Genomic DNA, 25,728 nt, shown 5'->3' on the forward strand with positions numbered 1-25,728 from the left:
AGATGTATTGACAAAGGTCCTGCTCACATGGCAAATTACCTGGGAGGAATCACATTCCTGTGGAATTCAAAGCTCCAAGAAACTGGGTGGAAGATTCACAAGGTTCCTCTCCCATAGCAGGACCTTCTCCACACCTCTTCACCATCCAGAAACCTGCTGTTGTTAGGGGACACACTTTGCTGTTTTGCTGCTTCATGGAAAAGGAGAAAATACTTCTGGGTGATGGGGGAGGATGCTCCAGTTTTCTGTTATTTTGGCTGGGTTTTTATTCTGTCAAGTATTGAGAGAAATATGTGTCATGTTCTCCATATCAGAATTTGCACAGTGTTTGTTCTCATGCTAAATGCTGCTCTGGCCTGCAGAGCCAAAGATCTCCTGGTAATACTTACACAGACATGGTATCAGAGGAATAGTGCATTTAAAGGAATTGCAGATACCATATGAAAAAAGACATACACAATTTAAGAATACACAATTTTTTCCACTAATTCAAAGTTCTGGATACTACTGAAGAGATTTCCCTTAATGGCTACCCTGCAAACATCTGGGATATTCATTCAGAGCTGTCCCTAAGGAAATATCCCTCTGTGGTCTGAGAGCCTTAACACCATGGAGTTTAGGAGCCACATGCTTTGCATAACACAGATTAATGTCACAATTCAATAAATACTGCAGTAGTGCATTGTGGTGCTTTATTAGTGTTAGACATGCAATATTTATTTAATGAACAGAAATTAAAATATTAAGATAACATTTTCATCAAATTAAAGGATCTGAAGTTGCAATAATGGAACAAAAATAAAGTTTTTCATGCATTCTAAGTTTATAGTTCTCACAAGTGCATATAGTTATGATTCTGTACCATTATTAAATGTAGACAAACTACCATTGATGCACAAGACAAAATAAAACCCTTAAGTTATAAGTAGAGATCCTATCCTTTACAGACTTCCTATATAACCTGGATCTTCAGCTTTTTATAATACACTGTAATACATCTGGAAGCTTCTAAGATGAATAGGAATGGCTCAACCACTTGTAACATACAGTGGTTTCCTCAATGTAGAAATTATAAAAGATAAAGCAAATGCCCACCGTGCTTTAGGAGACTGTGACCTTTTCAACAGAAACAAATCTTAAACCCCTTCATAAACAGATTAAAGTGCTACCTATTGCATATTAAATACTTCCAGTAACTGTATTGAAATTTTAAAGTTACAAATCCCTGAAAATAGGGTTTCCTACTGAAAGTGCTGACAGACCCTTAAATGTAGCATCATGAACACAGCAGAGCTATAATCCTTCAGCAAGTACTTCCAAGAAGGGCAAGTTAGTCAACATGCTCTAAATTCACCATTGTAAAAGCCCAGCTAACACCTCTATCACATCTACAACAGCAATGGTACAAAGAGCAGAAAAGCATCAGCTCACTTTACATACTTGATGTAGGACAATAATCTTTCTTTAAAGCTGGAAGCATAAATAAACCCCCAGTGCAGCAGTAAACACATTAAGACAGCAGTTCTGTTTGTTTTAAGATGCATCCAAGAAAGGGCATCCTGTACAGAAAGAAATGCAGGCTAGTATCTAATGAGCATGATTTTCATCAGGTCCCCAAATCATGAAACCTTTCTAAATACAAGGCAGCATTTCCACAGCTGGAAAATTACAAATAGTTCTTGACACAGAGACAACAGCAATAAATGCAGTTATAATCTAGAGAGAATGCTACATTCATTAGGAGGTGGAAAACCAAGCTAAACTTAAAATACAGCAGCAAGAGGTAACATACATAAATATTAAACATCTTTCTTGAATGGCTGAAAGTTTACATTTCTGACTTACAACATTAAAGTATGGCCTTCATATTTGTCCTTTTAAGTAAGCAAAATACATGGCAGAGCTGTTTCAAAGGATAATTTCAAAATATAGTGCATGCATGGATGAACTATTATGCTAATTTAGGAGAGAAAATATCAAAGTAATGTGGAGATGTTCAAAATTTTCATCCCTACATTTTAAAGGGCAAGAAAGACTGATCACAAATGGCAAGTTTTTATGGGTTTAAAATGATCTGCAAGAAAGTCTACAATTTTATCCTATGGGAAAAACAGAACTTCCTTTGTTTTCAACATACAGATTACTCTGTATGAGAAGTTTTCATTTGAAAGCTGCATGGATCAAAAATACATGTGGGGTAAAGATGCTTTTAAAAAATAATCTCAGAATATAGGAAAATGTTAATATTTTCCTTCTAAGCAGAAAATGATGTGTATGTAATCCTTCAAGAATTGCTCCAAAAGTAGCCTGTATTTTTACCTATAAACTCTATAAAAATATCTTCATAATTTTAATGTCCCATTCTGCCTCTCAGTAACTTTACCTTTTTCTAAATTGCATTTGTTGTTCTCTCCTCTTTCTTGACAAATTGTTAGAAACAAAAGGTGCTTTTATTCACTCAGAGATCAGATAAAGACTAGATAGCACATTCAAAGCTTCACTAAATTTCTTCACTAATGCACAAAAATTGATCTTTTCGCTACCTTTAATCTGCTTATCGTTCTTGGTATGCAAATATGTCAAATGATCTGCTTTTAGTCAATTATGCAGTTTGATATTCTACATTTACATTCTAAAAGAAGTGATTTCAGAGGTGCTAAATATAGTAGAGTTTCATTTTAATAATTATAAGTTGGCTTGCATGTGAGAAGTCACTGGAGCACATTCTCTGGTTAGTGCAGTTGTTAATCCTCACTGGTGGGGATGGTTTAAGCACTGTGGATACTAGAGATAGTCTCATACCAGTTAGCTGAAAATGAGGGTGGAATTCAAAACTATTGCAGAACAATTCCCCATCAGCAACAGGAGAAAACCACTGGCTGCAGCCAAGCATTTGAAAATGTTTAAGAACTTTTATGGAAATACTGAGTAACTGAAACACATCCTGGTGTAATTAGAAAATGAAAATCTAATTGAGTGTAAACCTCAACTTCTACGAGCAAGCATACCATGAACCAGTACATGACCTTTGGCACTTTGAATATATTACAACAAATTTACAGTCATCGAGATCCTAAGTGGGTGAAAAGAACATTCACGTGGTTTCTGAGGTACCAAACTTGATACATCCTCAGGCTGACCAAAGAGAGATTGCCTGGTGTGGGATGGATTTCTGCACTGCAAAACACAAATGCAGAGCTCTACAGCTGGGCAGGGCACTCTGGCTGCACACATTTTAGGGACAGTGCTAAATGGGGATTGGGAGGTAGTTGCTAAATAAAAGAAGAAAATAAAGGAGAAAAAGCCAAAAATAAGTAAATGAAATCTGAGAGGATTTGTACAAAGAAGGTTTTTTTGTAACTAGAATACTTCTGTGCTGTCCTACAATATTAATGACATCAAAAGCAGTCAGACAGAACTTTCTCAACCCTTCCATATATAAGTAGTATTCAAGATATTACCAATTTCTGCAGTTTTAAAAATGAAAATGTATTAAAATCTTTTACAACAACAACAACAAATTAGAATTTAATTTCAAGCTTTTTTGGTCATCTCAGCAGCAGCCATGCCATGGTGCTGTAAAAAAACCCCAACAGATCAGGTGCAGAAAGAAAGGAGAAGACAATTATCTTAAATCCAAATCTAAAATAGCCTCTGTACATGTTTTAAATAACATTTTACTGTTTCACAGCAACAGAAAATCCAAGTAAGACTCTTATTAAGGAAATTAAAGTTAAAATCTATTCATCTTAATATTTTAAGGTTTCCCCTACAGTATTTTCCCATTATACCTTCATCACTATATTTTTCCAATTCACTGTATAACAGGTACCTTTTCATACATCATTTTACAAACAATTATTAAATGATCAGGAAGATATTTACTACATTCTTCTTTCATTTTTCTCAGTGAGAACTGACTTTTAGAACTATTTACATGGAATACAGATATTTTTAATGAAAAGCCTAAGTACTCTAGATGTGTTTAAGCAACAGGGCCTATTTCTACAGGCATATACTTCATTGTCATAAGATTTAAAAAGTTAAGACACATATATAATGTAAAACTCAACCTTAAATTGATTTATCGTGTCTATTTAAGTCAGCATCTCCATTTCTGCTACATTTTCATGGCAGTAGACTTTGACTGAACAGAAGTATTCATTTCTTTATTCCATGCTTGAGTTCTCCAGTACCTCTGACTCTGTGAACACTGTTCAAAGTACTTTTAACACATGAAAAGGCATGCAGTAACTTCATACAAAAAGATCCTCAAAACAACCTTATGTCATGAGTTCACTACCAAAGTTCACTCATTATACACAAAATTCAGCATTTAAGTGTAAAATAACTGGTTCCAGTGTGCCAAGACAGAAATGGCATGGGGGTTTTTTTGACATTGTTATATAAAAAAGCACATTGTATAGAATACAGCATTTACTCTGCAAGGATTGATTGTGCATCACTGTTTTCCTCTAATATGTGCAGGACTACATTCCATTGCAACAAACCACACTTAGGTTTAGTAGAGTACTACACTGGATTGAAAACAGTGGTCTTGATGGCATGCTGTAAAAAAAAGAACAATATATGTGCCTAATACCAATAATCATTCAAGAAAACATTCATAACAGCACAGGCTTCTCTGTTGAAACTGTCACATGGTGAACACTAAGCTATTATATAAACTGCATGGACATATTTATTATGTATCATTAACTCTATTTTAAGTATTCTGTACCTTAATGTAATTTCAAAAAGAAAAAAAAAGGTACCTAAGTAATTTAACATAAAACAACTTTTGGCAGCCCCTGCTAGTGTTTGGATTTTTAAAAAAAAGGAAAAACCCACGCCATTGTCCCTCCTCCCCATTTTGCTGGAATTTCTTAGGAGAAAAGGAATGAAGAGAAGACAAAATAATAAAGTGTGATCTCCTTCCACTAATGCATGCAGCAGAAAGCAGCATTTTGGAGAATTTGTCTCAGCTTTTGGAGAATTTGCCAGCTTTGCGCGAGGGTTCGTATGGCACTCTGAGAATACTGGGGGTCTCCTCCATCACTCGCACCAGCAGATTGTCAATGTAATCCTCCAGCTCTCGGATGTGGCTGTCCTTCTTCTTCAGCTGCTCCTTGTGTTTCACCAGCTCCTGCAGGACCTCCTCGTAAGTGAGGTTTCGGTATCCTGCAGTGGCATCAAAAGGATTTCCTTCCTGCAGGTAAGTGGGGGAAAACACCAGATTGCATTAAGCGGTTCAGAGTCTCCAGAAAATTAATTGGTTATTGCTTTTTGTGTTTCTCATGTGCATCTCTTGATGTGAAAAGCAATTTTTTCAGCAACACCTGTTTGCCGCAGTGCTTTTCCCTCCAGACAACTGGAGATGGGCTGCCCAGCTGGTTGAACATTTCCCACTCTGTCATCTCAGAGAAAAATCTCAGTGAGGTGGACACACAGAGTTAGTGACTGTATGAGCAGTGAGCACAACAGCTGGCAGGTTCATTTTGGGAAACCAACCCCCTTAACTATGGAATAACAAGAGAAGAGCCCTGAGAATTCAACTCCTACTGTAACTTCTCTGAGTATTTTCCTCTGGAGAGCATCACAGCAAAGCATTTACTCAGCTCTACATGACATCAGCCCTCATCTGTCTTTCACATAAATATTTGTAGTCACCAGCGGTTCTCCAGGCCTTGGCTTCTGAATCACATAATAAAACTTTCAATTTTAAATTGCAGGTGAAGGCAAAAGGTTACATCTTACTTGCACTAGAGCACTTAAGGCAGAAATAAATGTGTACCTATAAAAGACCTTGCTTTGTTTAAAGCAGGAGAGGCCCAGAATTAAGCAGTAGGGAAAACAGAATTGTTTCTGCAATGATTTCTGATGACTCAGTAAGTGCAGATATTAAAGATGGAAAAATTAGTCATCTTAAAAAGGACAACATGTAATCCTAAAGACTGTAAACGTGAATGTCTTCTTGTGTGTTGGTTTACAGAAGTATCAGCACTGTTAGACATGTTAAGCAGTATGCTTCACCTCATTCAGAAATGAAAACATTTAGAAGATATGGAACCTACAAAGTCCAGCACTTCTAACAGGGCACACAAGGCAGATTTTACAGTAGAAGCATGTCATTAAAAATTATAAAGCTTGCACAGCTAAGAAGCACACCACATAATAGTCATACTCATTCCTTTTCCGTGCCCCATTCTTTTCTTTCCATACAGCTCCATATTTGCACATTGGCACACGTCGACCCATTAAAATATGCAGCTGGGCAAAGTTTTCAAAGGAGCCTAATTAAAAGTGATGGTGCCCTGCAAATAGGCTGAAGTGTGACAGATCAGCTCTCTCCATCAATTATACTCTAACAGTAGCTCTCTAAAATATGCTTTTAAGGGTTTCTCTCTGCACTTGAGACATTAAATGTCACATTTATGGATGCATATTCAGTATTTTAAATGCACCAAGTTAAGGGATTGTAAGTAATCAGTAACTGCCACTTTATTAAAATGGCTGACCTGATGAAATTTATAAATTGGTTTGCAATCCATTTTCAACAAGTATAGAAGAGAAAGTAACTTCACTTTGTTGTCATATTCTTAGCACATTTTCTTCTACAAGAAGGAGGTAAAACTTTCTCTTTATTAAATTTTATTCTCTTTACTGAATTTTTCTCCATACTCGAGAAAACAGCATTAAAACTTATATGCCTGAAATACAGGGTTTGCCTAATTTTCTGATTTGGCAAAGAAACAGGAATAAAGTAGTGCAATGATGACTTTAATTATGCAATCAAGTTTACTGGAAAATTGTGTGTAATATATTTGCTTTAGAGATGTTTATCATGCACATGCTCCATACATGTCTTAATTATGCAAGAAAATTCTAGCAGAACTATACTAGCATTTAGAAATTAATATTGGTAAAATTAAGATTTGGTATGTTCAGCTTGAGACAGTAGGTAATATTTAAATTTATAAGGAACACTTATTTATTTACAAAAATAGACATCACCATTTTAATGCTTAAGAATAATATTATAATTAATTTTTTAAGGGGAAAAAAGGGTTCTAAACAAGCCATGCAAAGAATTATTGTCTCAGCTACAAAACCCTGTTGGGGTACGCACTGCCAGCCACAGGAAAGGACAGATAAAATGAATCCTGGCAATCCCTGATCATCTCCTCATTGTTCTAATGAGGAATTCTGCTCTGGGAATGTCATCTAAGCTACTTTCACATCTTTTGTCCTACTTACTTCATCTTCCTTTCAGTTCTTAATTAGGCCTTAAAGAGCTCATGGTGCCCTTTCAACTGGCTACTGCTCCCATTTGAACACTGCCTTCAGAGACAGGTGTTGGCATCAGAGGAGAAGACACACAAACATAATTACTAAATAATATGCACAAGGAAGAAATGTAATAACTTGGTGAGGGCTAATATTACAGAATCTAATAATAAATTACTTCAAACACCTTAGAAAGCAATCCTGAATATTTAAAAGGAAATTCAAATGGTTTCATTCAAAACTATGGTTGAGATAGAGTTTCTTCCCCACGTAATTTGTATTTTGCATTAAATGAGCACCACCTCATAATCCTATAACAGACATTTAGGATGGCTGGTATTCCAAAGGAAAAATCATCAAGGATTTCTTTTATCACCTTTAAATCCTTTAAATAAAACAATCCACATCTTATTTCTTAAAAGAATTAAACCAACGCTTTTACCAGCAATAAATTACATGATTTGCAGTAGTGCATTTGCAAGCACATAGAAACTGTAATTATGGTTACTTTACAGACAATGGCTGCTAAGTTAAATCAATTTTTTGATGTCTCTTTTTGTCAGAGATTAAGTAACTGCCTGGTAGAATTCAGTTTACTATCTGATCAAAGGCAGCCTTCAAATACTCTGACATCTCCCACCAGCTACTTACATTATAAAAACTTGGGCATTTACAATAACATCAAATGTTATTACAAATCATTTACATAAACCAGCAGAAAACAAACAGTACAAAGTCATATTTGCTTGTGAAACTTGTTTTCTATATATTTTAGAGATTGAAAACAAACCCACTTTTAAAGATGTCATCTATTCACAGAACAAATTCTAGTAAGACCACATTTTCCTTCAAACAAAGACACTATCCAGGCAATCTGTGGATTACTTTTTGTTTTTTCTTAGTACAAAATTTATTCTCAGTACTTTTAGAAACAAGAGCGTTTTGAATTATACCTGCTAGCATTTATATTTTTTAGTGTTTTCATCTGTTCATTTATTATGTGCATTTTTAATCCTACAACATATCAGGTTATAATTTTAATTTTGATCTGCCTTCTAGAGACTGTCCTCAAGTCTGTAATTACAGTGATGGTAAGCTCCAGTCTGGTCAATTAATAAATCACTGCCTAATGCAGAGTTCCTCACCTGACCATTACTTCTCTAGAGTCATCTAAACCACTCCTAAATTCAGGTTTTGGGGTGTTTTTACCTTTTGTGCAAAGAACTAAATATTGCCCTCTTCATGATGTCACAGCTAAACCCCACACTGAGTGCAAAACTCTTCTTTATTTCCAAATTAACATTAAGCCTGTGCTTTTCTACTTAGGTTTTCTGGATATGTCAACAAAAGAAAAATAAAAACCTCAACATTTCCATATAAAAGGTTAAAAAAGAACAAAAGCTTATAAGCTTATACAAGTATCAATTAGCTGGCATTTGCTGATGGCTTTCCATTTCATAACTCACCGTTTTTTTCCTGAGATCCTCAGAGCCAGAAGGATTCACATTAAAACTGTGGGGAAAAAACCATACCAAACAAATATTAGCAGGGCACACTTATTTGACCAAAACATCTGCTAGAACACAGTACTGAATTAGACACCACAGTTTGAATGCATAAGAATAATCTTATTGTATAAGATTTATATATATATTATATATAATAATCTTACACAGCTACAAAGTATTTAATATAGTTTATTTTCTTGATTTTTTTTAACTTAGGAAAAGAAAACATTAGAAATTAAAGGAAAATTGAATATTTTCTTTGTTCACAATTCTTGTATTTTTTTGTATTCTTTTTGTCATCAAATTTGAATAACTAATGAAGAAATGCAAGAAAGGCAATTATGGATTTGGCTTCCTTATCTCTCCTCTTATCTCTAGACTTAGCTTGAGCTTCTAAGCATGGAGTGCTACTTTAAATGAAATATCCTAGAAAGAGGTCCCTGGGATGAGATTGATAAAATCCAACAACCAAACCCTACAGACTAACACGTATTCCCAGCTTTCATGGCAGCTCCTAGAGGACAAAGCTCCTAGAACACAAAATTCCAGTGAGATCAACAGCTTAGGGCTAAAGATATCTTCTGTAAGCTACATTTATTTGGCACTTAAAACTGAGTAAATAATCTATTATTTTATAAACCTAGTGATTATTATGCATAACCAGAAAGGAAAGCTCTTTCATAATGTTGTTGATACTGATAAAAACAGCCACTGTCTAAATGTCAGGCTTAAGAAACTGTCCACACAGGCTGGTGTAATTATCAGCAAGTATCTTCAAAAATCAGGGATGCTGTGTTCTTATGTACTTGCTACAGCAGGTCTGGAGATAAAACATTCCCAAAAAATGTGTCCAAAATCTAGATATGGCTCACAAATATTATTTACTTGGTAGCACCACAGCAGGCACATTCTTTCACAGCACAGAATCTGTTTAGTTAGACTGCATGTACTGGCTTTGAGGGCGATGTGTGACTGAGAGCTACAAAACACATATATATACATATACTTTTTTTTTTAAATTGTGAAGATTTTGTTGTATTAGGGAACATCTATTTTGTGACTGTTATCTGAATTTATAAACCACGTATTTCATGGTGTAGTAGTGGAAGGGCAAAAAATTTACGAACTAAAAATACGTAATATATATATATATATATAAATTTGTGAACTAAAATATGTAAAATATATATATTTTACACATATATATACATATATAAATTTGTGAACAAAAAATACATAAAATATAAATGAAGGTATTTTTATGTAAAGATTTTTTTTTTAATTTTTTTTTTTTTTTTTAAAGCAGGCAAACTTTTGCTCAGAAATAAATCCTGTAAACCATCTGAGGGTATTTGACAGAGACTGGATTAGAGGAGCAGTCCCAAGCAGACACCCAGAGGTGTCACTAAGCCTGGCTGATTCCCGTTCCACCTGTGTGGAACAGCGATCCCCAGCATTCCGCCCTGTTTGCTGAACCCCTTTTGAATGAGGAGCCTTTTTCACAGGGCATTGTCTGCCCAGCCAAAGGCAGGGTCCCTCCCTCCCTCCCAGCCTCCTTTCAGCCCCACTCTGATGTGTCAAACACATGATGAACTCGCTCCATTCATGGCTGCCTTCCGTGATCCCAGCACAAAAAAAATGAGTTAACTGAACTGGATCGAATTAGCTTGGTGAAAAGCAAGAATGTCTCTATTTAACGAAGTGTGGCGTTAATTTGGGATATCTTTCTTTTGGGACTGTTTCCTCGTGTTAGACAAGATATAGAATAATGCAGCCTGACTGCTCAACTGGGGGGCTTTCTGAAAGGTTAAAAAAGCAGGATCTTGCACTGCCTTCAATGACTTTTTAGTTTCTGTGAAATAAGTTCTGGGACTCTTTTTTGTAGCGGTAGCTTAAAATGAAAGCAGCAGTTCTGACTATGAGAAGCTGCATTTCAAAATTAGAACTATAAATCACTGGCAATATGGACTAGTTGTTTGGGGTTTTTTTAAGCAGTAAAAAACCTGCAATAATTTCTGCAAAATTGTGAACATCATAACTGCAATTTCAAAAGAGAACATCTGCGTATTTTGCAAGAATAAATTTGAATACACTTGCAAAAACAAAAATGAAAAGCTATTAAAATATTCCCCAATAAAAATCCAAAGGCTATGAGGGCTCTTGCTCATACTTTAAGGAGATTCATAGAAAATATACTGCTTTTGGAGGAAGAAGCAGGTGCTGAGATTGCATATAATAACATTTTTCTAAATCAAAGTGTCTGCTAAGTAAGGTGGGAGCTCATTAGCCTTGCTGAGCCCTGCAAAGTTCCCTGCCAGTGCCCCAGCCCAAGGTGAGTGTGAGCAGATGCAGATTCCCACCACTGCACCCCTATTTCACTGTCTGAGGGGCAGGTAACACCTCAAAAGAACATCCCATACAATTATCAATGCAAACAGTTGGTGGAGTTGTCTGTTTGGTGTATTGAAATTCACAAGAGCATTTATTTTTTAATTTAAATTTCATCACAATAATAGACACCTAAAGTTACCACCTCACTCAATTACTGGCAACAATTGTATAAAACAAACCTATAGGACTGCAGCCCATGCTGTACAAGCAGCACAAGCTTTCTTTGGGCAGCCTAAAAGCATTCTGAAATCATGGATCTGAATAGTTATAAAAAATAACATTGTTTTGAAATCGATGATCTGAACAATTATAAAAAACAACATTGTTTTCTCCTGTGTTACACTCACAGTTCATAGTGACAGTTTTGTTATAATCCAGTCTCTGGGGTTTTTTCCCAGAGTTTGATAAACTGGCAGGGAACTCCTGCTATGGGAGAAGTTCCCATGTACACAGCTTGGGAAAAAAAAGTAGCTTTTTGGACTTTTGTAGAGTGAGGATTACTGTGAGCAGTGATAGTGAAAAACTGGCACTGTGGGCTTCGATAATTACTGTTTGTCAATTATGCCCAAACAAAATTTGCTCAGTTTACAAGTAAAAAAAGATATTTCTTTTCTAACAAATGGACTTTTCATGTGCCTTCAGGTGATGCCTCATACTGATTTTCAACAGTTTGTCTCTTACCAGTAACACATTTTCATTCTCTCTGCTCACCTTCAAGGAGCTACTAGCAGGGAGGTAAATCCTGCCAGCACAGATCACAAATCAGCTGCAGTAGGATCATGGAAGTGACACTGAGCCCCCAACTTGCACATCCCCTCTACCCTTCTCTAGGCAGAACAGATTTCTCCAACCCAGCACAATCAGTCCTGTCCCCCATTTCACCCAGCTGGGAATTCAATTAGTGTCCCTGACAGTTACTTCATACAACAGACATTTTTATCAGATTAAATCATATCCATTATTTTATTGTTCCATATTATTTTACAGCTTTGGACATAACTTTCTTTTTACATTTTTCTCTAATAGTAAAGTTTGTTTGAATTTCTGGGGTTTCGTTGGCTTAGATTTCAGTTTTAGCTCATCTGAGCTGAGAACCCTTTTCTATTGTCCTGCTCCTGAGGGGAGAAAGGGATGAGAAATAAAAATAATATAAACTAATAATGGAGACAGACATACTGCAGGGCTGATTCTGTAGAGTGGTCTGGGTTGCTATTTCATAATCATAGCAAGCATATTATTTTGTACTGTAGTGTCATTTTCTCTATTTAAAAACATTTCATTAGAACTAATTGAAACTTTTTTATGATAACACTTTTTTATGGTAATTAAATACTTCCATTTCATGTTGATAATTAACAGTTTGTATAGGAAGAATACAGTGGAGTTGAGTTCAGGATGTGTCACAAGCTCAGGTTTATGGCTGCATCTTACAACTTTATTGAAATTTTATAGCAGTTAAAAATTCAAACATCAGGTCTAGTGGCTGCATAAATATTTAGCTTCTGAATGCCTAGAGATTAAAACAATCTTCATCAAATCTTTCCTATAACTGATTTAAACATTTTAGTGCCATTTAGTCTGACAACATAATGAATGGGAATCAGACTCCTAAATTTGCTCCATGGAAAGAGTATTTTCTTAAGGACCAAAAGCTTTTCACTTACCTTTTGCTATTCCTATTAGTTACATGATAGTAGTAACTAATCTAATAGTAGTGTATACTATTAGAAATTAAAATTAGGATATTTAAATTAATCATTACTATTCAAAGTATTAAAATTTATGTTAACTTAACATTCTGTAAAACATCTATTATACCAATGAGATAAGTATGAGCTTTCAGTTTCTTTCCTTTAATATGGAATGTCTGCATACAGGTAATTAGCAAAGCTTTGCCATACTCATTTTTCACTAGAGTTGAAATTCCTATTCCTAGCCCACTTCTTGGTCTTTGGACTGATTCTGATGTCAGTGCTTATGCATTTTTCTTTGGATTCTCACAACATATATAAAAATCTTGAAATATTAGGATGCCATTTAACTTATTACTATTGCACAAGGAAATAAAAAAAAGAAAACCAAAACCAAAAGAAATTAATAAAATCAGATACAGTTAATGAAATTCAGAAACTTAGCCTTCCATAGAATATCAGCCTGCTGTGCCTGGCAATGCAGAGCTCACTTTATATTCTGAGAAGGAATGACTGTCTTGTCTGGCAGCTAAACAAGTACAGAAAAAGCATATTACCATCTATTTTGCAATTAGATTCTGGGGAACATCACTTAACACACTTCACTGCATAAATTGCTCTGCTGTCAAGCCATGTCCTGTGGCCTTTTGGAGTTTGGGTAACCCCAGGAGGACACAAAAAAAGGATCAGGTTTTGTGACTCTCACTGCCTCTTCTTGATTACTTAGAATTCTAAGTATATAAATATTTCTCCTCTTACTAGGAGTTGGGCTACAGCAAATAACTTTTTTTTCTCAAGAGACCACTAAGAACTGTTAGACTAAAAGTTGTGCCAGGATTTCCACTGGAAGACCCTATTATTAGAGATCTCTAAGTCAACAACAAACAAATCAAACAATCCTAAAATTATATTTTACACTGAAACCTACAGATCCATTTTTGAATTATTAAAAGAGTAGAACTAATCCTTAGTTCTTATAATGAAATCAAAAAAAAAGTGCATTGCTTTTACATAGCTTCTCCATTTACTAATAAAGGAACAATAGAACAAATTATTCTTTTTTAAAATGAAATACAACAGGCAGTGCATTTTCCCTTGGGAAAGATAATATGCCTCATGCATCCTCTCAAAAAAGATTTCACATGCCCTAATGTGCACCAAGAGACATTGAAAGCTTGAAAAAATCTTGTCGTGCAGCCAGCAGGATGAACTTTCCTAACAGTATTCCTAAAACAGTCAACTCATTAGGAGTGACTGATTGCTGGTGAGGAGCCTGCAAAAGTCAAGATTAATACCAAGTATTTCTACAATATCCCTCAAAGAGTTGATGGCTCCAGCCCACCTTAGTCATGTCCCAAATGCTGTGACCACTCCTTTGCAGGAGCTTTGCAAAAGATTTCATTATTCTGTTATCACATGCAGTGATCTTTCAAATCAGATGATAACAGTCCTGGCAGGACAGACTAAGAATCGCTGCAGGACTTCTGCTTGTTTTGTAAATTCACTTTACCTCTCACACCATCAATGTATTTCTCTTGTTGAAATAATGTTCCACTGACACACTGAATTAACAAATATTAATGGTCTAGAGTACAATTAAAGCACTGTCCTAGTCCATCAATATTTTACCTAGACTGAAGATCACAGGTGACTAAAGTCTAGTCAAATTTCAGTAGAGAACTGAAAAAAAATATTCATTTCAAGAAAAGCAATGCAGAAGTACACTGTTCTTAAAATAAGACATGCTAACACTAACAGAGGAAACAAAATTTTGAAAATACCATAGTTCACCTGATGTCATTTTTTTAATAACCAAGAAATAAATGTGCTAAAATGTCTTAAGAGACGTTATTGCTTTAGCAAGTACAGCAATATCTAGAGAGCAACATTTCTGAAAAAGGCATGTGAAAAGCAGAGTGAATTGCATTGTACACTGAATTTCCTATTTGGCAGAGAAATACACAGCCACTACAATCCTTTGCTCTCATCAGGCAACTTTTGGGGTTCATTCCAATGGAGCTGTTGCCAGTAACTCTGCAAGACTGAAACCATTTAACAGTGACTTTGATTGTGCTGAAGTTATTGCACTAATAACTCACCCTCACTGGGGTTTGGGATAACAGGTTTTACTTTAGAACTTCTTCAGCTCACTCGAGATTGGCACCTGCTCTACTGTCACAGCTCAAGTGAGAAGCAGGAACCCAGAGGAACACCAGGATGTTGCAAAAGCTTCTGTAAACACCTGACCATCACACATTCAAAATGTTACAGGTATCAGCTGTGCTTCAGACTTAGCAATTTAATATTATCCAAACACATCACTGTTATCAAAAGCCTCCTGTATTCATGGCACCTCACTCATTTTTTAACAAATCTAATAATGGCCATATCAAAATGCAGAGCCATTGCTTATTTCAAACATTGCCTCCATTGGGAAAAACAAAACTGCAGTCCCTGATTTGTTTGGAACATGTGACATTGAGGAGACAGGCAGCTCTAACAGCCACATATGATGAAGGTGGGAGAGAGGCTCAAGAAAATCACCACATTCAGAAACTACAAGCAGAAAGATGCAAAAGAATTGAAGGATTGGGCTGCTGTTTTCTTTTTGAGTTGCAAATTTGAAAAATTGCTGAAGCAGTAAAAAAATACAGAAAAAAATTAAGTAATATTTTCATAATTTATGCTCCAATTCACCAGTGATTAATATTATAAATATGAGCATTATGTGTAATTGTAACAGTGAATCCTAGTATCTCACAAGTTCCTTTCTCCTCCACTATTCCATCTTCCACATTGCTAAGAATGTAACATACTTATTGTCAAAACTTGAGATAAAGTGTAAACTGTATGTAGACACAAGCTTTATCTTCTTTTCTATGAAGTATAACAATAGTTAGGTCAAGGAAATGCTACTTTAGAAGGGGTTTTTTTAATGCCTCTCTCTTGTATACATACAAGAGAGTATGTATACTCTCTTGTATGTACATACATGTGTATATACATACACATGTATATCCATACAAGATATATATGTATATACACTATCTATACATATATATACACTATATATACATATATACATATATCTACTTGTGTATATGTGTGTGTATATATATACATGTATATACATACATGTGTATATATATATATATACATATACACAAGATATCTATATATACACTATACATGTGTATATAGAGACACAGACATTATTCGTGTATGTGTATATATTTTAAAAATATATAATGTTTAGTAGAAAGCTCCCAAACACTTACCAATCCAGTTTCCCAGATCTGGAATTTGATCTGACCAGTAACAACCTGTCAGCTTTAAATATTGGACTATTTGTCTCCCTGTGTCCAGTGGCTGAGATCTTGTTAATTACCTAAACTCCCTTTCTGTAGGTCTTGTTAATTACCCGTCTCCTGTCTCAGAGGACCTTGTTAATAACTTGTACAATCTCTCTAAAAAGGTCCTAATAACACATTAAAATTAAAGATGCTTTTCTTTTAGCACTTGTCAAGTGGTGTAAATTGAGAAATTTTCACATCAGTTTATTAGCCTGTAGTGTGGTGTCATGTATTTTCCTAAACAAAAACAATTTCAGATAAACGATGCACAAGCTTTGGTTATGGCACAAAACAATCTTTGTTTTCCAGGAGCACCCTCAGTTTCTTTAACTGCGTTCAACACAAAAGCCACGTGGCTTCTGACTGCAAATTAACCTCCGGAGGGCCACAACAGCAGTAATTGTAAGAATGAGTGCAATTTAAGGCAATATTGGGTAAAAGTTTCAAAACAGAGCATTAAGAAGTACAACACCAAAATCATTATTGGTAAATGCTGGCTAAGAGCACTAGACATTGTTTGCTTAAAAATTCTTTGTTGGCTGTATGATACAAAACCTCTGGAATGAACAGATTTTGTAGTATTTGCAAAACCAGCATTTTTTGTTTTGCTGTGAGACTCCTGTATTTTTAAATAGTCAAGAAATCAGCTGATAAATATCTCGATGTCTACAACAGACAATGGAAACCCCAATCTTAACACTTAGTAACACTGTGATATCATATCTACAAAAACACTTTAAAAATACTCATTTATCCACTCAGCATTTGCAGGAGGCAAAGCATCATCCCTATTTTACAGTTTTAGTCAAAATCAGAGAACAGCTTTGCCAGATCAGAGATTAATAGAAATTAGGGGTCCATATTTTTGATTTCCATATTTGTGATTTCCTGTCAATAAGTATTATATACAAACCAAATAGGTTTTTGCTTTGCTTCTCCAAAATACTTCTAAAACCTTCATGAAACAACAATAATAAATAATAGCAATTAAAAAAATTCAAATAATCCTGGCATACTTGCTTTGTAAAATAAAAATCCTACAAGTGTTGCTGAACCACTTCTATAATTCTTGGATCAGCAGCAAAGCAACACGTGGAAGATGTACTTATCTTCATTTGTTTAATTAGTAAATAGGAGTAATTAGTGGCAGAGCATGCAGCTCTGCAGGATGGGCTGGTGAAGGGCTGTTCAGCAGCTCACCCAGCTGATGCCATGAGCTGCTGTCCTCCACATTGTTACTGCTCACTCAACATTACCAACCACAATTCATTAGGATGGACTTAAGCCTGACCCAAAGTTCACCAAAGTCACTGGAAAGCTTCTCCCTAAGGTTACACGTGCCAGTCACACCACAAACATGAAGGAGCTGGGTTTGGTGGATTTTTTTGAGGGAGCAATGCTATAGGGTTGGGTTTTTTCCTTCCATTTTTCCTTGTGTCCAGCCTGGTCCCACAGACTGGGTGTTTTATGGCTCCAGTGTGCTCCTAGAATGCATCCTCCAGTGGGATTTCCTCAGCTCAGGATGCTCCATCACCCAAACCAAGGCTTAGCTAAGTGGGGTTAAATGGGAGATCCACCTGCAAAGCAGACACCTGGTCCACAACAGAACACTAATTTTGGACACACCCTAATAAAAATGTACTGCCTGGTTTACTTGCACAAATGGGATTCATCCAAAAGAGCTTAATAGCACAGTGAGTAAATAAGAAACAACCCAAAGACTAAATTCCCTGCCTACACTTTCTGCATACTGAATTTGTTACCCAGCTTCATTTATTTTGGGCACATATTCATACAAATTCTTTCTTCAGTATCACTAGTTCAAAAAATTAAAAATGGATTCCATCCGAGCAATCCTCCACAGATAAAAGGTAAACTTAAACTGTAAACTTATTAAATATGCACATTTTGTATTAGTTTCTACTTCAAAAGAAAATAATTCTATAAGATACATTTGGAAGAAAGTAAACTAAGTCTAAAAGGTTCACACAGAACATCATAATAGAACATAGAAAAAAAAAGAGCTTCTAACTTAGTGCATGCTAGATATTATGCCATAATTGCTGTTTCACAAAAAAGGTCAGAATGTTTACTGTTTTTGGCTTTTTGAAAATAAAATAATATCTATTTGTCTTATCAAAAGTTTATGTTTACATAAAAGTCAAGAACCAGTAAAAGGGACTGTCATACAAAGACAGAAACAAATGACTAGAGTCCTTCTGAATGGGCACTGTGATGAGCTTTTTAATTACAAAACAAAGAAAACAAGTCCATCATGATTACCATTAAGTTTTATATTTATCAAGATCTGCTGCATTCAAGAACTTCAAAAGATTTCACTAGTTATATCTAGCATCTGACTGAATACAGCATTTCATTTAAAAAAATTAAATGCTATGCAATTTTAATTGTTATTTGAATTATTTCTATTTAAAGGAACTTACTAGAATGGAAGTTTAACTTCTGACAAACCAAGCTACAACATAACCTTATGCTAATCCAGAGAAATACTTCATTAAATAAAAAATATTCTAAGACTGTGTATAAACATGTCATTTAAGACACTAGGAACTGACTGGACTCATAGAAGGCTCTAATCAGATAATTTGTTGAGCTCAGATGAGCTTCTAGCAACAAATTCTTTTCTACTGCAGTTGCATCTCAGTTCATTTCCCTAATTCACATCCATGATTAGTTTTGTTAAGAAAATGATTCTAAGTTTAAATCTGGAGTGCACGCATTCTAACCCATGGGACACAATAAGATCCCTCTCTTCTAAGAGAACAAGACAACAAAAACCTTTTTTTTTTTTTAAAGAAACTACTTCATGTCATTAATTAAGGAATTAATACACAGGAAAAGGTGAATCTTCTAGAACTATGTTTTCCATTTAAAACAGTGATTGATTTTACAGCCTTTAGATTCCAGTTTGAAGCATTTAAATTTCAAATGCATTTTCTACCAAATTTAAGTCATCACACAGAAATGAATGATTACCTTGAAAAAGCAAGGACTGCTAATTCCTGTCATTTATATACAAAAAAAAACAAGAATGCAAAGGAATGAAAGTTAATTAACTTCTTAAACATTTATCTATTGTGAACAGTGTATGTGGGTGGCAGTGTACATAAATATATACATATATATATTTATGCATGTATAAAGAGAGACAGGCAGCCAAGATTATCTTTCTCACTAGTATCAGAACCCAGGAAGGAAACTAAAAGTGAGTTACACTTTTTCTTAAGGAAAACAAGTAAAGCATTGATAGACAAACAAAGATTAAAATGGATTATTTAAATCAAAGTTCCTTATCAGCCCTGTAACTTAATTCATTCTGCTCAAGACATAAACTGCTGCCTCGTGCAGCAATTTCAATGCATAGAACCCAGCAAAGCTGCAGTGAGCCAAATGAATTCAGGTGAGATAAGAGTTCATGTGGGTGCTCCCATTTACAAACAGAATGTTCTTTAATTCTTGTACTCTAACATATAGAACCTAAATACTCCTTTGTTTTTCCCCCCCAAATAGTGACATCCACAGGATTCCTTTTCACTAATCCCATTTGCACCACTTTTATTTAGTCAGTTTTCTCTTCCTCTTACACTTGAAACCTTTCCCTCTCCAAACCTGACTTAGGGCAATGTAATAAATTAGCAACAAATGTTCAGGCAAAGCAGAAGACTTCAGGGAGAGCCCATTCTGAAACACAAACAAGGTCTTCCACAAACACCCAAAAACCTTCACAGCACATATTAGTAATAAAAGTCACTTCCAAACAAAGCAGGAAACGATCAAATTACATAAAAAGTTTGTGACATAGAAGCAGAAAAGCACTGATATAAACACATATAAAGCACAAAGATTGTGTTCCTCAATACTCCCCATTTTCATTTATATAACATGTTCAAGATATCAGACTGAAATACAGCAAAAACCTACCTTGAAGATGGCAACATGCTTGTAGGCTTGAAGTTTGCCATGAATGGATTAGTGGAATCATAATCAAAACTCTCCTGATGAGCTTCCCCAAACGCACTCGGTGATTTCAAGTCACTAGAACTCTCTGATCCCCCATTGCTAAGTTTATCTGACCTCTTGCTATCTTTTTTTCCAGTCACTCTTTCAAAAAGGCTAACTTTCTCTTTTTTCTCTTTTTTAATTTCTTTTCTGATCTCGACAGGTTTGGAGAACAGACTTATGTTTTGATCCCACGTTGCTGGGCTTTCTTCAAATGGATTCTTCTGTCTTGGCAGTGTAGCAAATTTTTGGGGTAATGAAGCACTCACATTAAATGGGTCATTTTGTGCTTCAAGTGCAGTTTCATCAACTGTGCTGTCAAGTTGGCTCATTTTAGAAGTATCAACACTTAATGTCCTTCTGTGTGGAGATTTTAGACTCCCTGCAAACAATCTGTCATTAGTATATTATCAATGAGACACTATATCACAGTTTATGACATGCAGAAAACCCATTTCAGCTTAGATCTAGAAGCTTTGCAATTGAGCCTCAGTTCAAAACACTGGTGATTAACTAAGCTATTAAAAAAAAATAACAGCTGTGGCCTTGATTTCATGTTTCAGAAATGTTTATGGATAGGCACCGCAGGAAATTTTTGCTTCCTGCATGAAAATGAAGTTCTACAGAGAAGACAGCTATGACTGGTGTGCCATTCTAGAGACAATAGCATGATGTTGCATAATAACTTTGAGCAATTCAAAGTATTTTCAGCTCTTTGTATAAATCAGGTTTAAAATTTGGTGATAGTTTTTGACTTTTTAATTAGACTTATTTCTCACGAGATGCTATTTTGCCTAGAGTCCCCTCTGGAATGCAATATACTCTCAGATGAGGACAAAATAAGAGACAATGCTAAACTTTCATACATCATGAGCGATGTAAGTTATTTGTTACGCTCAGAAATAAAAATTATGAGTTACCAGCAATTAAAGAAAAAATAGGCCAGCAATATTTCTTAACATTTTGGCCTTGTAAGTGCTTCATAAACTGAAGCAACAGATTGTGAATGCTCTAACAGCAGTGAGATGTAATTTTAATGGTCGGGAGTGTTACTTACCCCCTTCATCAACAGAGCCAAAGGACTCCAGCTGACGCCTGAAAAGATGGGTGTAGCCAACGGTGCTGGATTTCATCTTCTCTGAGGAGACGTGGGGTCCTGTCAGGTCTGACATGGAGTGAGCTGAGGACAGCCTCTGAGGGCCCAAGAGGAAAGGTTTTTTTGGTTTTGATTTCATTTGCACTTCACCACTACACACCTCTAGATTTGCATCAGGCGTGTGAGTGCTTGGGATGATTGCAGAGGATGTATCTGAAAATGTCCCATCGTTTTTCCGACCCTTCATTTTGTCTTTTAGTTTAGCAAATGGGGATTTGGTTTTGTCCTTCACTGACAAATCAAACATACTTGCTGTCATGTTATTCCTCATAAACTGAATGTTGACATTGATTTCTCCTCTGTCTTTTGTTCTCTTCCCTTGTCTGGATTCTAGGGGAAACCACCTTAAAGGAGAAAGAGAGCAAATTAACTTGTGTTTTTCTATCATTACACTCCTGTTAGTTGGTTAATGCATCTGGTTAGAACAATTTAAAGTATGAAAACCCAAATCCTATATCAAAGATTCAACCATTCCTGCACTGAAAAACTTCATTTATATTTGTTTTCAAAGACAACTTCTTTGCTTATATTTGTTTTCAGCAAAACCTTCTTAGTTTATATTTGTTTCAAAACTAAATAGCCAAGCAAGAGGAAGGTCTTTACAGTGATCACCAGTTTCAAAATCAAAATCAACTCTGGAAGCTGATAAAACATCACCAAAGTTAAGGGCTTCCATCTGCTTATGAAGGAGAATTTGTACTTAATTATAAATACAGATACATTTTCTTTTTTTTTTTTTTTATAGCCTTCAAGTGTCCTTTAGTAGTGTTGTATATTAATGTATTCTATGTAGCACCTACTTGATCTAGTAACCTTTTCTCCTTAGATTTTGCTCAGGTTTACACACTAGCAAACATTTTCCCCTCTTTCCTTCCTTCTAAGCACTGGTTAAGATTTATGACAACTGCAGCAATGCTGGCTAAGAAATATCTGAGAGCCCTGAGCAGTCAGCCACCATTTCAATTCTGCAACTGCCTCCCCTCTGGACGCTGACAGAAACTGCACAGGCACAAGTGAGCACGCAGGTGTATCCAACAGCATCCTCTCTTCTGCAGGTCACCAGCAGGATTAACTTCAGAAATATTTCCTTTGGAACCATGACATAAATCCCCACTCCTTGAAAAGAGATCAAAGGTGTGATCATCTGTTTCAAAAAGCCAAGTGTGCTTCTTTGCCAGGTCCAGCAAAAGCTTTATCATTATCCAAGTGTCTTATTCCTTCCCTATTGTGCTCCATTGTCCCATGGAAGCATCTGCAGAATTATGGCTCAATCTTCCCTCCACAGCTTCACCTAAATGAATGACCAACACACAATCCCTTCTCCACAACCATCACCAAGAGTCTTTCCCTATTTCAAAAGGTCACAAGGGCATATTTCAGATCCACCAGCTCCAAAGAAGTGCTTTAAAACACATTTTCAGGAGAAATCCATGCACACAGACTAACACAACAGTGCCTGACCACCAGTAACTTTTGAATTGGAGAGACTAAGAAATTAAATTGCCTATTAACACAGACACAAAATGGATTATACAGTTATACATACATTATTCAATCCTGTCAAATATAGAAAAAAAAAGGTCAGGAAAGCAGAAAAATAACCCTCAATTTATTTTCACATTTCATAAATATATTTTAAAGGTGACTGCTGTAATCAAGTTTTCAGGCAGAGATCACATGTTTTCAGTTGAGAAAATACTTCCAAAAGTGACATAACAAAAGGATAAGGAGTATTATGATGCCCCTTTTTTATGTTGCTTTGTGATATTCACAAGATTTTATACTTCATACCAAGCAAAATAATTCATCAGACCTCCTCTGTTCTTGCAATGAACAATATAAATCCAGACCAGTAGACTCAGAAGCTCAAACCAGGTGAAAGATAATTAAATCATTAGGAAAATAGCTTTTCTTCTCTTGCGAGGTAACTTCATTTATATACTTTAAATGAAATACAAAACCTGGAATATGTGTCTGAAGAAGATGGATTGTTTTTCCTTTTAGTTAATAATGCTTCAATTCTTTGGTAACTGATTCCAGAAACACTTTAAGTCATCTATAGAGTTGTTACAGAAAACAAAAACAGAACCAAAAGTCAATTGTCTTTGTGCTAACATAATGTTGCAAAAACTGGAAGACAAGATAGCCTACTTTCATTAAAACTCTTCTTTAAAAGTAAATATGTTCACATATTCCCTTAAAAAATAGAAACAGTACACAGCCATAATGAGTAAGCCTCAGACAGCTCCTGGGCAGATAAAAAACCCAAACAAAAACCATCCTGGACCTGAGAGCGTCCTCCCACAGCTCCTCAGCCACACACTAAATATACACACCAGCAAAAATAAGGCTCATGAGTGGTTTGAGAAATGTAGGAGGCAGAAAGGACTTCACTTTTGGACATTTAAATTTAATATCCCAGCCTACACTGTAACAAAACATTCCCTTTTTCTCTCTCCTCACAGGGTTCAAACATTAACACTGTATCTCTGATAAAACTGGTGAATTTTTCTATGTTTCTGCTTCCAAATGATCAAAACCTTAAATTTATCCATGACACCTAACTTGTTTTAGAACAAGTACATGACATAAATTCTTAATCTTTTGCTATGGGAAAGAAGGTATTTTATTTTAAAAATTTATTTAACAATTATTGCTGTTCTTATCACCAATCAACAATGCTGTGTCATTACCAGCACTCACCTGCTAAGGGCAAATGAACTATTTTGACATTTACCTCTTCTTAAAAAGAAGCCCACAACTAAGACCTTGCCTTCATAGCTTCTACATTTCTTTTCAAAGTATATCTGGAAGAACTTGACATTAAAAATAAGTTCAGATGGGAAAACAAAGAAACTCTCCTTTCCCTAGGAAGACAACAGCAGGTCCTGCTGGAACCAGGTTCAACACTGCTACTGATTCCAACAGAATTCAATCATAAACTCTTTTGCTCCAGCAAATTTCCTCTGGTCTTCAATGGAATTTCTATTTGAATAATGATTGCTGGATCAAATCTCTGTATAAAAGACAGATATTTAATTTTCATAGGCATTTCAAGGAGGTTTCTCTGTTACCTTGGAGAGTTTATCTTGTTTTACTTATAATGAAGGTTCCATATGCTTCAGCTCATAACAAGACAATATGAGAAGCAGACTCAAATCATGATTTTCTTCAAAATTCAAAGGCAACTAATTACTTTTTAAAACAGATGAGAACAAATGCAGGCAATGCATTTATGTGGAGCTGCACGTGAATGAGCAACTAAGACCATAAATGTTTCTTATTAGAATCTGTTTCGACAACACATGGGCGTGAGCAGCAAATAGAAAAAACAGCTCTAGAGAGGAGAGAAAAAAGAATGGGGAAATGAAGCCCACTGTTTTCAGATAACAACATTTGGGTCCTAAAACACTAAATTCCACTATACTACTGCCAATTTAAAAAATTGAAATGTATTATAAAAGCCAATAAAACTTGCTATTTTGGTTTTGTTTACAGTACTTTTAGCCACAATAAATGCTCCATTTGTCAGGCTGCCATGAGCTTATTCTATAGAAAGCCTGTACAAAGTAGGAAAATAGCCAATAACATACATGAACAACACAGGGTGGCTTTTATGAGAGCAGATGCCCTTTTACTTAATAACCAAATATTACATCCAGTCTTGCAGACAGTCTTTATTTAAACAGACCTTGTACAAAGTCTGGCAAATTTTCCCAACTTCAAAGGAAGCCCTGTTGCCTTTGGAATCACATTCATTCTTCTTGCTCTCACCTTCAAATGTTCTGTAGGGCAATGTCCTCCATACACCCTCTAATTTCAACTTTTTCCCGATGGCTTCCATCAGAACAACCCTTGCTTCTTTCTCTCACCTGTTTTTCAGGGCTTTGCCTGTCTTGCACAGATTTCTGCTAATTTTTACTTTTAAGTATTCTATAAATTGCCCCTCTGCACGCTGACAATTTTCTTGAATGTGCAAAGAGAAGCTCAAGGTGCAAGGCTAAATAAGAAAAATCCTGCTGACCAGGCAGCCCTGGAAAGCTAAACCCCTATGAAGCAGCATGCCTACTTTCTACCCATGACAAGATCAGTTTATTCTGGCCACACCTACAACTAGGGGTGGAAAAAGCAAACTCTCCTAACTGGAGCAGTCCTACCAGTAATGAACACTCACCTTGGGGAAGACACACAGGAAGGGTGAAGGAGAAAACTGAAATAAGCTACTATAAATGAGGAAGTTACAAAACCCTGGCCTGTCTATTTAATTTAAATAACGAGTGATTTACAGACTTTCAGCTGGTTTTGTCCTTACCTTTTCTGAT

The 25,728-nt window shown here is 35.6% G+C and overlaps 1 protein-coding gene across 1 annotated transcript in view; it reads right to left on the reverse strand.

Moving 5' to 3' along the window:
* Positions 1-691: 691 nt before the first annotated feature.
* The window catches only part of RAB11FIP2 (RAB11 family interacting protein 2), a 32,357-nt gene continuing 7,320 nt past the window's right edge, over positions 692-25,728 (reverse strand). Inside the window, exons 2-5 of the mRNA XM_058810461.1 lie at positions 21,308-21,750; positions 20,173-20,632; positions 8,754-8,799; positions 692-5,209 (exon numbers count right to left, since the gene is read on the reverse strand). Coding sequence (XP_058666444.1) covers positions 4,982-5,209; positions 8,754-8,799; positions 20,173-20,632; positions 21,308-21,750 — 1,177 coding nt within the window. The 3' untranslated portion in view covers positions 692-4,981. The remainder of the gene's footprint in view (positions 5,210-8,753; positions 8,800-20,172; positions 20,633-21,307; positions 21,751-25,728) is intronic.

Source organism: Ammospiza caudacuta, chromosome 9 (genome assembly GCF_027887145.1).
Source record: "Ammospiza caudacuta isolate bAmmCau1 chromosome 9, bAmmCau1.pri, whole genome shotgun sequence".
NCBI lineage: Eukaryota > Metazoa > Chordata > Aves > Passeriformes > Passerellidae > Ammospiza > Ammospiza caudacuta.